This window comes from Rhinolophus sinicus, chromosome 2, assembly GCF_057876585.1.
Source record: "Rhinolophus sinicus isolate RSI-liver-muscle chromosome 2, RSI-T2T, whole genome shotgun sequence".
NCBI classification, from domain to species: domain Eukaryota; kingdom Metazoa; phylum Chordata; class Mammalia; order Chiroptera; family Rhinolophidae; genus Rhinolophus; species Rhinolophus sinicus.
In genome coordinates this window covers 8,605,029-8,622,841 of record NC_142502.1, presented here as the reverse complement: position 1 = coordinate 8,622,841, position 17,813 = coordinate 8,605,029, and the positions used below count along the sequence as shown (strand labels likewise).

General features: G+C 44.9%; 1 protein-coding gene across 3 annotated transcripts in view; it reads left to right on the top strand.

Annotated features, from left to right (window-relative positions):
• Positions 1 to 2,176, top strand: part of ZDHHC14 (zDHHC palmitoyltransferase 14) — a 249,325-nt gene extending 247,149 nt beyond the window's left edge. For 2 of the 3 annotated variants that reach the window (XM_074333749.2, XM_019749308.3), the window contains one exon: positions 913 to 2,176. In XM_074333749.2, coding sequence (XP_074189850.2) covers positions 913 to 1,311 — 399 coding nt within the window. In that variant the 3' untranslated portion in view covers positions 1,312 to 2,176. The remainder of the gene's footprint in view (positions 1 to 912) is intronic. The other variant, XM_019749318.3, reaches the window with a different exon arrangement.
• The last annotated feature ends 15,637 nt before the right edge of the window (positions 2,177 to 17,813 follow it).

Here is a 17,813-nt window from a genome sequence, read left to right as displayed (position 1 = left end):
TGTGTGTGTGTGTGTGCGGTAAAATACACATAATGTAAAATTGATCATTTTAACCATTTTTAAGGGTACAGTTCAGTGGCATTAAGTTCATTCACATTGTTATGCGACCATCACTACCATTCATCTCCAGAACTCTTTTCATCTTACAAAACTGTAACTCCACACATTGCACAATAACTCCCCGTTCTCCCTCCTCTTAGACCCTGGCAAACTCCATTCCACTTTCTGTCTGTGTGAACTTGACTATTCTAGGTACCTCACAGAGGGGGAACCACTCACTATCTATCCATGTGCGTCTGGCTTGTGTCACTCAGCATGATGTCTTCAGGGTTCATCTGTGTTTAGCAGGTGTCAGAATACGCTTCCTTTTTGTGGCTCAGTGATATTCCATCGCTTGTATATACCACATTTTGTTTATCCATTCACCAATCAATGCACACCTGGGTTCCTTCCACCTTTGGCCATTGTGAAAATGCTGCTATGAGCGTGGGTGTACAGACCCATAGTTTTAAAACAATATAGTAAAAGTGATTTTCAGCACATAAGAAACAGCCACCTCAGACTGCTGCAAGTGGTCAGGCCAGTGACTGTCCATGGCATTGATTTGAAATGAGGTCCTGTCTGGACCCTGGCAACCTGAGGCTGCATGTGACCCCCCACAGGTGCCCGCGGGGGACTCTGAGCTTGAGCAGATGTTTTAGGTGCCAGGTGTTGGTATTTACCGCATGCTGTATATCTCCGAGTGAAACCGGGCTACTGTGCACGCTCTCTGCCCCTGGCTGCCTGACGTGTCACTAACGGATTTCTCTCTCTCTCACATCCCGCCCTCCCCTCATCCCTGTGCCCCCGGCCCTCCCCACCCCTCACCATCTCATCTCTCCTGCTCTTTGCCGGCTCCCTCCTGCTATCCAGTGCGACCAAGACCAGTGCATTCAGAGCACCAAATTCGTTTTGCAGGCCGCGGCCACGCCCCTGCTGCAGAGCGAGCCCAGCCTCACCAGCGACGAGCTGCACCTGCCAGGGAAGCCGGGCCTGGGCACGCCCTGTGCCAGCCTAACGCTCGGGCAGCCCACACCACCCTCCTCCATGCCCAACCTCACCACCGAGGCTGGGCTCACAGACATACTACCCCTGAAAGAGGAGCACATGGGCCACCAGTTCCTGACCCCGGAGGAAGTGCCCTCGCCGCCCCGGCTGCTGGCGGGCAGCCCCCTGGCCCACAGCAGCACCATGCATGTCCTGGGCCTGGCCAGCCAGGACTCTCTGCATGAAGACTCAGTGCGTGGCCTGGTGAAGCTGAGCTCCGTGTGACCGCGTGGCCCGGCCGGGGACTGCAGGCCGTGGGGGCAACTTCCTCGTGATCTAGTGCCATGGTGGCGAGGACACTTCAGGTCCTGGGCACGAGGACCACCTGGAGGGTAAACGGATCCTCCTCTGATTGGCAGAAGCTGCAGGACCTAAATGCTTCCAGCTTGGTTTCATGGAATTTTCTTCCCCACCCTGACCGCCTTGATAACAATGAAAATAGAGAAGTAGCTATTTTCAGACGTTTGGAATATGAAGGGTGGGCATGGGGGTGAAGGCGCCTGGGCGGCAGCAGTCGGAGGCTGGAGGGAAAGGACAGTGCCTGGATGTCACACTCTTCTTGCTGCTCTTGTGACAGACACACAGAAGCTTTATGAGACCTGTGGCCAGACTGAAATTGCACTTGTGTTATGCTACTAATATTTGAAATAGACATGCCATTCCATTTGTTAATTTTTTAAAAAACAAAACAAAAAAATTACCTAAAGGGAAACAAATGACCAGATGTGGATTTGCATGCCACACTAGTCTGTTTACAGTGGTGTTGGTATTCAAAACGAAGTGCTGCTTTCTTCCTTCCTTCCTTTCTTTTAATTTTGTGAATTTCCAAGTGCTGTTTTATGGGAAGACCGTGCAAGAAACCAAAACTAATGGACAATGCCATCACTCGCCAGTTTATTCAGCTTAGTTACATGTGGGTAGGTGGTGCTGGGCTGCAGAGGGCTGCCGGAGTTCTAGCATATCAAGAATCAGTTAACCTTCTGTTTAATAGTTAACCGAGGTGTTGTGTTGTACCATACCTGCCACAGTCTTCACCACCTTGTGTGCCCAAACTTCCTGTGGACAGCCAATAAAATGATGTCCTCTGTTATTTTGGATCCGTGTACAGTTATCCTTAGCAGCTTAAATGACAACGAAATCATCCAGATGGCCTGCTGAGAGTTTGTCTCTACTGAAGTATCCCTAGCAAGGAATGGTCCCAAAAGAGCCAAAAATCAAACTTTTGAATCGTAGGGTATGTATGGGATGGTTTCTCGGTTAGGAGAGTTGCTTTCCATCTGTTTTTTTTCTTTTCTTTGATCACATCTTTTGACGCAGTCTTAGCAGAATCTGCTCCGTGTTTGCAGGTTGCCAGATGGCCACTAATCTATGGCACGTAGAGGGGAGCTGGTGTCAGGGAGAAGGGGCCATCTTCTCTGCTCTGCTGTGTGCTGAGTTAGCGTCAATGCTCAGAAACGTAACTTGCGATCCTAATAAAGATATAAAATGAGAGGGAGAAACCAGCTTAAAGTTTGGGCTGAGATCATGTAGATGGTCCTTCTTACCTAGACACTAATCAGAATGGTAATTACACTAATCAGTGGTACTTAAGGACATGACCACTTCATTCACGCCCACTGGTCATCCAGAAGGGAACAACTGGCTTTGTACTCAGGGAGGAAGGCACTTTGGAAGCAGCTGCAGGGCCTTAGAAGACTTTAGTCCTCGCTTCTTTCCAGATGATAAATCCCTCAGCCAGATGGACTCAGGCTTCTCAGGCACTTGAAAGCTGAGTGCTCAGGCCCCTCACAACCATGTGGAAAACCAGACGCATTGATCAGTGACACAAGACGCTCCACACGATTTGCATTTATGGGAAAAGGCTGTTGCATTTATGGGAAACGGACGACAAACAGTTGCCATTTTATATAAAGGAAAGGAGAAAAGAAAAAGGAAAGCACAAGTTCGTGTCTTATTTAGATAAAGCCAATTCTTTGTCGGTCAAAAACTAATTTGTGCTGAAAATAACCACAGAATTCTTGAATCATGGTGACTTTGAACCATCTCTGTGTTTCATACTGTATATACAAATAGAAAATGGGAAAGGTAAATTGTGTGTGGCCATTTTTATATTCTGGACCTCCTACCTACTTACACTTACCTGAACTTTATAATGAAGGGGACAGAGCCCCACCTAACACAGCCACACACCCTCACGCCCATGGTCATCAATGCACAAGGATTCCCCGAGCATTCACTGCCTTTGAGCAAAAAGCGACAGCCCCACAGTCTGCCTTCCACGCCTTCCAGCCCTCTCTGCTCTTTGCTGCCTTCCATCTCTCCCCAGAGGCCCCAGGAGAGCGTCGGCCCTGGGGAGAAGAGCTGGATGGCTCAGTTCTTTCTGGTGTCTGTGTGGCCCGGGCCATTCCCAGCTCTTCACCTGGAACACAGAGACAATGGTCTTTGGAGTCTTTCCATCCTAACATTCTCTAATGCACTGGTTGCTCATTTCCTATGACCAGCCCTTCTTCCCACCTCATTATGAAAAAATCCAAGAAGTAAGGATCATTACTCATTTGTCTTTACTTGATGAATGTTTACTTAATATTTCTTATCAGTCCCCAGCCCCAACCTCAATCGTGTCCCTGCACCCACTTGACATCTTTGATAAATTCAAAGAAGGGACTGGGGATTTGAGTGAAACAAATCAAGGCTATCCAGGGTCCAAAAGGGAGATTAACTTGAATGAGCCAATTTTCCAAGACAATTAACTTCTTAAAACCCCAAACCAGAGAGATAGATACCGACAGCCCTTTGCTCTGTGGCTTGGAAAAGAATGGAGGGTCTGCAGAAAGAAGGATCGTTCACCCAGGAGCTCCCTTCTTCCAGTTGGGTGGAGGGATGGTCTCAGCAGTGACTCACCTTGTCACGAGTGTGCGTTTCCCATTAACTGAAATATATACGTATATGTACATAATGTTGAGTGGTTCCATCTAGTTGTGGCTGAGTAGACCTTGATCTTTCTAAATTCTGTCAGTGTATTACAGATTGATTGCATGCCAGCTATAAAAAAATTAGATAAATATTTTACCATGCTATTAAAGCTTGGACCATTATCAGACACACATACATATACACACTCATTTTCTTGTTTAAAAATTCATCTGCTTTTATTCTCCCAGCAGTACTCTGGGGATGACAGGCTTCCCAGGCACTTGAAGGCTGAATTTAGCCTGCATGCTCTGGTCCCCTAGGAAGGATGTTGGAGGAAGCATCAGGACAACCAATAGTCTGCATTTCTGAAAGGGCACAATGACATGTCACGCTGTACCTGGGGAGAATTGGCCCATTTTTTATTTTTATTTTTTGGTGCTGTACCCATTTGAAAAATGCTCATTCCAGCATTCAAATGTAACTTTCAGCCAGTGAGAATGATGGCATATCCCCACTCTGTGCCAGCAAAATGCCAAATACCTGCTCTGGTCCAGAAGAGCACACAGGAAGGGTCTTTTCAGAGCTGCACCCTGCCAAGTGCACGGTGCCTTCGCCTGTTGTGTTTAGAATGCTGGCTGGGGTTCCAAACAAGAAGCAAATCCCATTTTATGAGCCATGTTCCAACTCAGACCTAAGTGGGTTGGCCCCATCGTGGCTTGTGGCTGCGAAAGCCACTTAACTCTTCATGGCCGGGGCCTGGGTCTTCTCATTTGATCAATAGCAAGAAAAATGGATTTGCCAAAATTGGCAGTAGGTCTCCTTAGCACTGGGTCTTGTGATGGCATCTCCAGGGAACTTCTGGAACCCGAACCATTGGGGGCCCATCTTTCAGTGTGTGTAGAGGCTTCTGCAGGGCCTGCAAAAGCCTCTACCTTTGCAGGTGTCAGAGCCTCCCAGCTCCCCACCCCACTGACTGCTTCTCTGTCACTTGGCTGTCCCCTTCAGCTCACGAACCATCCTCTTCACCAGGTGCTCAGTGCTTCTCCACCTTGGCTTATGGTTTTCCAGTTGGCTGGAAGGTAGCAGGGGTTTGCATTAATAGTTTTAAAAAAAAGTTAGTTGCCTTTCGCTCATCCGTGTGAGGACACTATTTAGCCCCTTTAGTTCTGGATCGGGGAAGAAAAGAGTATAAAAGGGAACAAATGTTAAATACACTTTTCTGATTAATGCCTTACAACTGTTTAGAAGCTGAGCCTAAATCAAATCGATGTTTACATTTTTTATTAAGTATATGAGTTGCGGGAGTCTAGCATATTCTCATCCAGATGAGAGAGCCTTTCAAATGAATTCTTATTCCTCCTGGTTCCTTCCACCTGCCCTGGAGGTCTGTGTTTAGCATTGTATGCTATTTCCCATGTTGCCCCATTAAAAACAAAAAACAAAACAAAACCAAAAAAACGCCTCTCATTTGTTCCCTTGAGACATACCTCTCTGTGTCTTATACAAATAAGTTATCATTGAAATATTAAATAAGCTGAAGCGTCGTTTTCTTTCAAATAAATGTCAAAGATGCAAACAGTTTTTTGTAAATCAGTAAATCCTCCGTCTACTTGCCCATTGCACATGATCCTGATAATACAGCAAAGATGGATTTTAAATACAAGTGGTTAGTACATTAATCCAGACATTAATTGGGAAATTGAAGATTAGATTGTTTCTGGAGCAACTGACTTTGCAGCTGCCATGTAACTAGAAAGATGGCCTCCACTGGAATTATTTTTTCCGTGTCATAAACCCCAGGGATTATATACGGAATGGAGTAGAAAGCACATGACTGTCCTGTGTGATCGCGAAGTCTTTTCTTCCCTCAATTGTTGACTTTTTAAAAGATATTTGGTATTGCTGATGAAGATAGGAATGAACAAGTCTCTTAACTGCCCTGGATGTTTTAAGATGGATGTTTACACTGAGAGCCCGTATGGCATATCCAAGGAAACCTGTTTTCTGGGTTTTGTATGAACAGAGATGGTTTTAGCCTGCAATAAAAAAAAAAAAAATAGCATAAAAATAATATAATAAGGTTGAAACTTTGCTAACCGTTTGCTCGGGGCATTAGGCATTCTGGGTTGGTATTTCATAATCATCAATCATTTTGCCATGAATGAAAGAAAAAAGAGCATTTTCAACTCTTAGTGTATTCAAAGCCCGAAATCTGAGCAATGGTGAACATAACACATAATATAGCATGTTTTCAGAAAGGATCATGCTTATTTAAGTGCCTTTCATGTTTTAATCAATGTTTGCAGAATTAATCTTAAACCTGAAATTAATTTTAAAAATATTTTCTTCCTTGAATAAAAACTGCTGGTGGCATCAGATATAAACCTATCTTTATAAGATAGACATTGTCAAGGTCAACAAGGTCTAGGGAAGAGTAGGATAAACTTGCACTCAATAAATTTGCACTATGTAGACACCCGTCTGGATAATAATGGGGTTTTCTGATCACAGATATCCAGATTGGTTTCGTACAGTGGAGGTTCTCAGCATTTTCAATTAATAAATGACTTTAGAGTTATGTAGATCTTCAAACCCCCAATCTGCTTGTTCTCTGTTCTACCTTTTAACACACAGAGATATACACACATGTGCACACCAGCCTCCAACCTCACCAAATAGGAATTATGTTTGGCTACTAATAACAAAATCCCCAAATAACAGTGGCTTAAATAAAGATGTCTTTTCTGTCACTCAAAGTAAGTCCAAAGCTAGGAAATTCAAGGTCAGTGTAGTCGCCCACAATGTCATCAATGTCCTGACCTCTTTTTCTTTCTGTTCTGCCATTGTTAGCACTGTCTTTCATCCTCAGGGGCACTTCATGGTTACAAAATAGCTGTTGCAACTCCTGCCATCAAAGCCATATTCCCAGAAGGAAAGAAGGAGACGGGGAGGAGCAAAATGGGCACATGACACTTAAGATGGCTTCCTGTATAGAGCTTACCCAGAGACCCTATTCTGTGACTTCTCCAGAGTCACATGACCACTCCTGGCTGCAAAAGAGTCTGGGAAATGTGGTGTGTTAGCTGGGCACATTGCTTCCCCAAATAATATTGGGTTCTGTTAGGAAAAAGAAGAAATGAGTATTTACCAGATAATCACAATAGATAACCTCACCTCCTCCTTTATTGAAAAAAATGAGACCCTCCAGCTTGAGATCGGTCATCCATGTTCCTCTCCAAAAGCTATCTTCATCCACCTTTCTCTCTCTCTACAGAGACATCCTACTTGCTAAAGTAGGCCTGACCCTGTCTCTTCCATGACCTTTGGGATCCAGCCCCTTCTCTCTTGCCTCTTCAATTTCTCTCTTTCCGTTTGTTGTTTGTTTCCATTAGTTGCTGTCTTTCCAAGCCATTCTCCTATTAAAAAACAAAAACAAACGATGAAAAAGCCACAAAGAAACCTCTTCCTTGTCTTTCCTTCCAGCTTCCCCTCACGTCTGAGATGGGCTCTCCGAGGTCTCAGATGGCCAAATCCAGTGGCCTTGGTCTATGTTCTCTTACTATCTCTGAGCCCCTAGCATTGTGACGCTGCATCTGGGTTTGTGCTGGAGGAGGGAAGCCGGCTTCAGTTGGAATGATCTCTAAGCATCCTCCTCACACAAGCCCTCTGAGCTCTGCCACACAGCTCCCACCTTTTGGCTCAGTGACACCGCTGTCTTTATTCTAGTTGGCATCTCTTTGCGTTCTGCTTTCTTGTCACACTCCCTAAATGAGGACTTGTGGTAAGGCATGGTCCTCTACCCTCTGCCCTTTGCTCGCCTCGCTCCGTTCCCAGGCAGAGACGCCCCCAATCCCATGCCTGTTCCTCTCACGTCCACTGTGGACCCCACACTCCCCATCTCGCATATCACCTCCCTCCCGGGGGCTAGCCCCACCTCTGAACCAGCTGCCTGGCTAGGAGACACAGCTGCAGACAGGATTCTGGCTCCAGCTTGCTCACAGCTAGCTCTGTCACCTTGGGCCAGGGTAGAGCCTGTGAGCCTACTTCCCTTATGTATAAATGAGCTGCTTCTGACATCACCACGCTACCACTGGCTCAATGTCCACTTAGACATCCCACCATCACCCCAAAACCAGAATGTCTAACATTGAATTCAACATGTTTTCCCCAAAAGCAGCCCTCATGTTAGTTGCTGCTTTCCTAATGGGGTCTAGGCTGAAAACTCTGGAGAAGCGTTTGACTTTTCCTTACTCTCCACATCCATTCCATCATCAAGTCCTGCCTGCTCTTCCTTGATATCGATCAAATCTGTCCTTCTTCACTGTATTGCCACCTTCACTACTGAACCCAGAATGTTAGGGCGGCCACCAAGAGGTCTCCTCCCACATCTTTTCCAATGTCTGCCCAGCCTGTGTAACCCAGGCAAGTTGCTACAGGTGTCAGGCTGGCAAAGGCTTTTTCTTGCCTCTATGCTGCTTGGACCCACATCAAAGGCTCTGTGATCCAGCCCCGACTGGTATTGCGCCCTTATGTCCCTTTCCTCCTGTGCGTCGCTCTCTGACCGTCTGGCCTCCTCCTCTTCTAGCAGGACCTGTGTGCTTCTGTCCTGCTCCCCTCCGCTCTGCTCTTCCTGACTCTCCTCAGTCCTTCCTTGCTTTCATGGCCTTGCTCAAGGACCAACACTTCCATGACGTCTCTGACAGCCTGAGGGACTCCCTCTGAATTCTTAAAATACTTGTCCTGTCACCTATTCCCTTAAATTGAGATAAAATTCACACACCATCAATTCACCCTTTTAACAGGTACATCTCAGTGGTTTGCAGTAGATTCACAAAGCTGCATCACCTCACGGCTGTCTATTTCATATCACTTCTGTCACCCATTTGATATTTTTTCTGGACTACCTATTATTTATATTTTCATGTGAATGTCCTCTCCCTGTGTTAACGTGAGGACATGCCAGGCAGGATACTTCACCCACACGTGATAATCACATGCTCAGGAAGGCACTGGGGTGATTGATGGTGGACGTGACCAGGATACGAGACAACAGTTCAATAAGCAAAGACCCAGACTCCTGGTGGGGAACCCATCCTGAAACCGAAGGGCCTCAGAGAAAAGCCACCTTCCCATTTACCCCCTTATGTGTCTTGATTGTAAGGAAATGAAGTTGTTGAGATGCAAGTCCATGTGTAGAGAGAACTTGAACTGGGAGTAATGAGCAAGCCCTACTCAGTGCTCATGAAACATCTTGCTCACCTCCACCAGCCCACCTGAGGCCTCCGCTTCTTATGGCAAGGCACATATTCTAATTTGGGCTAAAATTGAGGTCTTAAGTCAGTTATATAATTCCAAAAGAAAAAAAGTTATAGAATGTTGAAAATATATAATTTGTGATCGATAATAAGATAACTTAGATTATTTGGGGATTGCATGCTTTACATTTTTTAAAAAATAAAAACCTATTAACCGGTTCCATTAACAAGCATTTGCTGGTCACATGATGCAGTGTTAGTCATTGAGTAATATGTATCTCTTTTTATACCATAGGAAGTATGTGCCAAATACTCATATATGACAATTGTAATCGTTTATTTCTGGATAATAGATCTTTGGTAAAAGCTGCCCTTGAAATAAATCATAAAATAAATATTTATTTGCAACTTTGCTAAAATCAAATTTTTACCTGAGAACAGAAACTTAGACAATTCAATGAAATGAGTGAACAAACAGTATTATCTTCTCCATTTGATAGAGCAAGAAACATTAGATGACTTGTCCAGGGTCACCTAGAAAATAAGAGGGTCAAGCTATCATGTAAGGTTCTAAGTCTAATCTACTAGAACTTCCATTCTAAAAGGGTAAACGCTGTCTCTCTTGTGTTCACTGCTGCCAGCACCGAGCACAGCAGCATGCGCGTCACTGGGGTTGTTGCTAAAATCAGTACACGTGCTCCAAACAAGTATAGTTAATTTGGAGAATTAACTATACTTGATGAAGAGGAAAAATGACTGATATTACAAACAAAGCTAGTCTGTAATGAAGAACCAAGAATGAAATGAGTATATGGTATACACTCATCTATGAAAGTATATACCATACTCAGATAGATTATAGATGGTTATATATTAGCACATGCAAGTTTTATATAGTAATGCATATTATGTATACTTTTTACCAAGGGATTATATTCCATAAATTAGCCTGGAACTTGGAATATATTTTTTCATGGAAACAAAAATCATAAATGTTATTTAGATCTGAGGTGAGTCCACAAATTAATCCATAATTTACCTGCAATAATACTAATAACAGTCGTAGGATCTAAATACCCTTAAGCATTCCTAAACCCCAAATTTCTCTAAATTCTGAGCCCTGATGACCCTCGGAACCCCGAGCCCCTACACAATGGACCCTCCATCAGTTGCTATTTCTACCTCACTACTATTATAAATAGGTTAACTCCCTCTTAAGAAACACATGGAATTTGTCAGGGTTTTTTTAAGTTCTACTAGAAACAAATGAACAATAACAACAAAACCCTAAAAGAAATCCTTAAATTTCCTACGTCCAGAGATTCAAAACAGTTAAATTCTCTTTAAGTTATTTCTTAAAAACAAGCTTTTCATTTTTCTTTAGAGCCCTCAGGAACTTCACCTGAAATGATTTTCTGGCAGAAATTCTAGGTGACTCTAGAGCTAAATTCAACTTGACTCATTTGGGGTTGAGAATTAATTTTTTTTGTTAATATCCTGAATGAAAACATGCAGTGTGATGTGAGGCACATCTAGGTGACGGTGAACGTCATGGTGAAGAAATATTGATTATTTTGTAATGTCTTTTAAAAAGGTTTCTTGACGTAATCAGCATTCCAGAAAGCTACAAAGGAGATGACAATATGCAAAGGCTCCTGTTAATGTCTCTTTTTGAGAAAGCTGGTCAGCCAACGTATCTGTTGGCAGCATCTGTATTTTCTGATTTAAATCTAGTCTGAGGATTGAAACTTAATTAGCTTGTTAGGTTAGTCTGGAAGCTGCACTTAGAAAGCACCATTTCTGGGGATAATAAGAACAGATGGATTTAGAGGCCACCAAGGACTGTTCTAAACCCATTGTTCTCATGGAAATGCCAAACAGGGCTCTCTGTGTCCCTAAATAATACCTAGGGGCAGATCGACTGTGATGTGGCCAAAACAAGGGCCTGGCAACTGACGCTCTGCTCTCTCAGTGGAATCCGGGGTGCCTTGCCTTATGCACTTGTCTTTCCAAGATCTAAGTGAAAATTAACTTCCTGCAATAAAACATAACCCAGGAACACATTGGAAGGTCACTGAAAATGCGAATGTGAGGAACTCTTCTCAGAAGCTCGTAACCACCTCAAACCCTGGTACTGGTTTGGAGCTCCCCATTTTCTCCTATACACAAGGACAAGCCCTTGCTTCTGTCATATTAACGTGAAAGGAAACTGGTCACCTCTGGATGGTCCGCTTCCCTGTGATTTGACACTTCCTCGTGACCAATCAGCTTCTATATATTTTCAGAAATTCATTCATGTGTGAGCGTCTAGCTGCCATGGCTGACCTAGTTTTAAATCCTGTATTATGAAAAGGAAGGGTCTGGCATTTGTTTCTGCCAAAGACTTCCATATTACTGCATCATCAGGTGGTGTCCGTTGCTGAGGAGAATCCCTTGGGCTTCTTTCCTCAGCACCCTTTACCTGCCGGAAGGAGAGGGGGTCACTTTACGATGTGTAGGCGTGTGGTATTTTTCCTAAGAGACAAGTAGAGCTTTTTCTTTCACCTTTTTTTTTTTAATAGAATCTACTTCCGTTTTCGTAACCCACGGTTACTAACTACACTCAATTCTCAGTGTTTTATAGAAAAGCCAATGAGTATGCACATGATCTACAAGAAGTCATCAGAAATTATTTGGCTGTAGACTCAGTTCTGAATGGTTTGCAGCAGTAAGAAAGGATAACGATGCCTTTGAGAGGAGTAGGTTACCCAAAAAGTGAGGACTATGCCTTCAAGTGACCCCACGTTGAACACACTTTTCTACAGTGAGATCGGGCATAACACTGGGAGAGAACAGAGTGTTAATAGTTCCTCCTGATTCACAAACTTGGGACGTCCTTGACACACGGGCAATGACGAGAAGCAGGGGAGATCTCACATGCACATCTTGGGTTCTTTAAATGTTTATTCTAAGAAATAAAGGGAGAAGACTCCTGCTTGGTGTAGTCGTAGAGAGGTAGTAACTGGTTATGAGCATGTTAGTGGTTCGTTGTCCCAGCCAGATCCGTGGAAGCCACTTCCTGTTTCTTGACTCACCTGGCCCCAGGTTCAAACTCATAGGGTCTTGTTCAAAGGCCCTCTGGTAGCGGAAGTCACTTTCAATACCACTTAACATAGTGTTTCCCACCTTGGGTTGGGTGCCATGAGGAGAGTATGAAGTCAGTTTAGTGGGTCCACATTTTTAGGTGGAATGGAAGAGACTAGAAGGATTAAAAAGGAAGTGGCAAATTGCTTTGCCTATAACAAGAATAAGACCACGATATTATATAAATATATTTTCTTACAACGGTCAAAAAGAAAGTTTGAAAAAATACTGATCTAATCCACCCATTACCACCCCCACCTTACAAAAGAGAAAAATGGAAAACAGGACTTTGAAATGTCATGTCCAAGTTCTAAGAACTAGTTAGGGACAGAGCTGAGGTGAGTGCTTCTCAAACCATCAGTGATAAAGAACAGTTTTTAGTTTTTAAAAATTTTTCTATCCATTGTAAAATATGATAAAAATGAATTACTAGAAAAAGAAAATGAAAAATGGTCATGCAATAGAAAAGTCCCAAAATTTCATTATTAGATTCAATAGACACAAAATACTCACAAACTGCCAAAGAAGTTTCTAAACATACATATCACTTCCTGCTGGTGTCTCCTGGTGCCCTGTGTAACTCTTGCCTCTGTTGATTTTAATCTGTATCCTTTCACTGTAATGAACCGTATCTATGAGTAGAACGGCTTTTCTGAGTTCTTCGAGTCCTTCTAGAAAATTATTGAGCCTGAGGGTAGTCTTGGGGACTGCCGAAGTTTGCACCCTTGTATAGGTACCTACTCCCAAGCTAGATTTTGAAGGGCCCCACAGGTGATTGCACAAACCTACCTCATCTCCCACCCACAGTCCATAGCACCTAAAATTCTGGGTTGCAGGCAATGAAAGGCTCTCTCATAGAGCAAATATGTTATCTGAGAACAATAGGAGTCACGGGCATTAAAAATAATTTTAGCAAACTTTTTTTTTTGTTAATTATAATAACTGGCAAAGAGCAAGAAGCAGAGGGCAAGTAGGTTTTAGTAGGAAAATAAAGAGGACCTGGCAGGATAAAGTTGTCAGAGGTATAAGATTTCAGGAATTTGGGAGCTTTGAGAAGAAAATCATTTACAAAATAAGTCTGGAGCAAATGTAAATAAACCTAATGCTAATCCTAAGACCCTTATAGCCCTAGACTAATTTGTTAGCTTTTAAAAAAGAGTGCATGAAAATATGTTGCATATACCTTGGTTTGCTCTTAACTGTCCAGTTTAACATATTTAGAAATATAAACAATTGGAGGGGGGTAAAAGGGGTTGTTTGGTTTTTTCCTTCCAATTTTCTAGGGAAAATGATAAAATCCTTAATTAAAGAAATAAATTGTTGGTGAAAAATGTCAAGAGATCCTCCCAGCCTTGGTGTTTTAAGATGTCATCTCAGAGGAAGAAGCAGCTGTGCCTGAGTCCAGGCAGACCCCGAGCTTGCACAGAAGAAGGAGGCGTCTTGGCCCACTGAGCTCAGGGGCCACATGGCCATTCCTTTGATGCCACTTTTTGAGAACCACATCTGTCTTCTTTCATTGCTTCGAAACATGGAGGCTTGTTTGGCTGTGAACTGATGGCTCGGCCACACTCAGTGGATGACGCCTCAGAGTCTTGCAGGGCACACATAGGGAAGACGTATGTCATCTCTATGGATTCACGTGCATAGGGGACTGCTTCTAATTCTGAGAGTCTCTTTCAGGAACTAAAAACTTCTGCTGTGAAGGTGACATGCCAACAAGAAGCCACCAGGGACATACGGAAGGCCGAGGACAAGGGAGGCCTGAATGCCTGCGGGATTTTCAGAACTCCCAAGGACGGAGAAGAAGAGGCCAGCTTAAGCCTTGTTCTGCATGACTTCCTCCCACCTCTCCTCTGCCCAGCCCTGAGGGTAGCAAGCCGGAGATGCCTCAACATTCCTTTAAAGCAGCACACCTCAAGTTTTAGGGGACACCAGCATCACCTGGAGAGCTGGATGGAACACAGATTGCTGTACCCCCCCTTAAAGTTTCTGACTCAGTGGGCCTGGGAGGGACCTGAGAACTTGCATTTCTAGTAAGCTTCCAGATGATGTGGATACCACTGGTTCAAGACCACACTGTGAGAACCACTACTCTAAAGAGTGACTGGTTGGTCTGTTTCTGGGGAAGGGGAGAGGGATGCCAAGAAGTCAGAGTGGTAAAGAGTCCATGGAGAGGGGAGAGCAAAGGGGATGTGTGCCAAGGCCACTTACACCCATCACCAACACGGCCCCTAGCAAGGCCCACCACCTTGCCGGGCGGTCTCATTGTGCAGCGGCCGTCTACAAGTCACAAGTGCTAGGTGAGTGGGGCCTACACTTCCACGGTATGTGTCTGTAACCCACTCATTCCTGGAGGAATTTGGAGCGAGGTCCAACATGATCTACGAGATGGAAAACAAGGTATTTTCCTCTCAGTTCTTTATTGGGCCACCTCCCTCCTCTCATCAATTCCGTGGCCCATCCAGGGGGTCCTGGCACAGCCCAGAAGGAAGAAATCAGTTTTTATCCCAGTGCGTCTACACAGGTTTCTGTAAGCCCACGGAAGAGACAGTAACTTGAAAAGACCTATTGATTCTGGGTATAAACAAAGATTTGGAAGAACACCAGCTGCCCCACTTTTCCATCACACAGAGAAGAGTTGAGGATTCTGTCCAGACTGAAGGGAGGAGATTTTCAAGGGGTGAAAGGCAACCGTGTCTCAGCATGGGAAGCCTGCCCCTCTCCATAGATTGGGGGGGTACCCGAGGGCATAGGGGACTGGAGCCTCGCTTCAAGGGTCATGTCTAAGGAGACAGGTAGTGTCTGCCAGCCAGCATCAGAGCAGTTAGTGGCAATCATAGCAGGTTGGGGGGAAAGCAGAGCTAGAGAGAACCCTACCCCTACCCTCCAAGGCCCCAGGAGGGCAGAGAGGAGCAGCTGGGTGTGTCCTGTGTCCTGAGTCAGGTGGAACACCTGGGCACAAATTAGGAAAAGGGTCATGAAGACCAGTTACTTCTGTCTGTTGGGAGAAATTCATAATAGACTGGTGTTTATAAGAAGACGGTACTTCACCGCCCTATGCCAGGGTGGCAGCGGCCCTCTGTGGTCAGATAGGGTTACCAGGAGCAGGTGGGCCTGGATGCCATGAGCCGCGGCCTTGCTGAAGACACCATGAGGGAGTCACATCTCTGCATAGGCCACCAAGTGAAAACAGTCATCAAGGACCAGAGGCTTATCCCCAAAAGACACGGTGACAAATAGCACACAGACTCAAGAGAAACCCCCAGTGCGAGGATGAGAGGGGACGCTAACCTAACCAAAGAAATCTCTGACTTGCGCCGAGCTAACCTAGAAGGACCTAGACTACCTTTTTAGCTGTGGGGGCTCACAGTTCGAAAGTCAGTAATTCTTAAAAATTAGGTTTTTTATACCCCGTTTGTAACCATGATATTTGTACCACAAAGAGGTGCTGGGTCCCTGACCACGTTGGGTGTCTACTTCAGTGGTCTGCAGGGCCACACAGGGAAGAAATCATCTCCCTGCCCAACCCCCTTCCCCACCTCCTGGCTGTGTTCCAGCTATACCAGCCTCTGCTCTGACACACCCAGCCCCTGGGCGGAACCCCCTTCCCTGGGCATCGGGCAGCAAATGGCAAAGTTCTCAGCTCAAATCCTTGTCTCTCACACTCATGCCCTTGTGTGGGAAAGATCTCAGTTTTCTTGATTATGGATTTTTAGCACAGTCATCATAATTGCTTGGGCTTCATGGTGTATAACCACACACACGCACACACACGCACGCACACGCACGCACACGCACACACACGCACACACACACACGCACGCACACGCACACACACGAAGAAGTGGGGGAATAAAAAGAAATGGCCATCTCCCATTCTAAAGCAAGAAGAAGCTCCTGCATCACCACCACCTCCCAACACATGCACTTCACATGGGGACTCATGAACGGACTCTGCAGTTAACTCCACAGCCACCTGTGGGGCACTCAGGGTGGTGACAGCACGTGTGGGGCTTCGCCTCACTGCCCCTACTTCTGCTGCCTGTTTATGGCCATTTTGTGACTCGGTCGACCTTCCACCTGAGTGTAAGTAAAGGAAAGCGGAATGGGTAACCTGAAACCAGCTTTTTAGAAATCTTTTGTCAGCAGCTCTGGTCTCAGCAATAAGGAGTGAAAAAAAAGGAGTCAAATTGTCCATCCCTAAGGCAAGATTTTGGACAATCTGCTGTTAGACCAGAGCCCCCCCACCCAGGCAGGCTCGCAGCCTGGGCCTCGGAACATTTGCAGAGCAGATAAGGAATGGCTGGGCCTGTGGCTCTGCAGTTTCCACCCTCCACACCTGCAGCTCCCTCCCTTGTCTCTCCCTCCCTCCACCTGTCAGCTCAGGACCAGAGGTCCTCCAGAAAAGCAAGCATTCCTGTGCCCTCGCTGTTTGAATTCCTACTTCCTGCCCTCTAACCTCAATTCAGAAGTTCCTGGGCCTCTTCACCAGGCCCGTCCTGTCCCCTCCCTTCTGTGTGGATCAGCGCCCCCTTTGGAGGCTTCCCTTCAGAGCACAGCGCTCTCCCCCACCCGCCCGTGCTAATTGCTGCTTCATTCTGGTCATCCCCCAGCCCCCAGCTGTCAGCTCTTTGAGGGCAAGGAGAGCATCTTTTATTTGAGAATCCCCAGGGCCTGGCACATAGCAGTTTTCAAAACAACATTTGAGTAGCAAATAAATGATGAATGCATGAGGTAGTTCTCTTACACTTTTCTTTTATTGAAGATGGTTGAACTCGAGCATCCAAAGTCAATACTTGAAATATTGCCCAAAAGGTAATTATGGAGGAACACTGGCCACTGCACACCCAAAAATTGTCTCAGCCATTCTCACTAAAGGCTGGTGAGAACGTGGAGGAACCATACCCCACTACCAGGGGGAATGCAAAACAGCACAGCCACCTTGGAAACAGCTTGGCACTTTCTTACAAAAATAAGCATAGTCTTATCATAGGATCCAGCAATCGTGCCCCTTGGTATTTACTCAAATGATTTGAAAACTTATGTCCACACAAAAACCTGCATACAGATATTTATAACAGCTTTATTCATAACTGCCCAAACTTGAAAGAAACCAAAATGTCCTTCGGTAGGTGACTATGACACATCCAGACATTGAAATATTATTCAGCGCTTAAAAGAAACGAGCTATGAAGCCGTGGAAAGATATGAAGGAAAATTAAATTCATGTTATTAAGTGAAAGAAGCCAATCTGAAAACGCTGAATACTATATGACATTCTGGAAAAGGCAAATCTGTGGAGACAGTAAAGGGATCAGTGGTTTCTAGGAGTTGGGTGCAGGGAGGGATGAACAGATGGAATACAGAGGATTTTTAAGGCAGTAAAACTATTCTGTATGATATTATAATAACGAATGTGTGTCATGATACATTTCT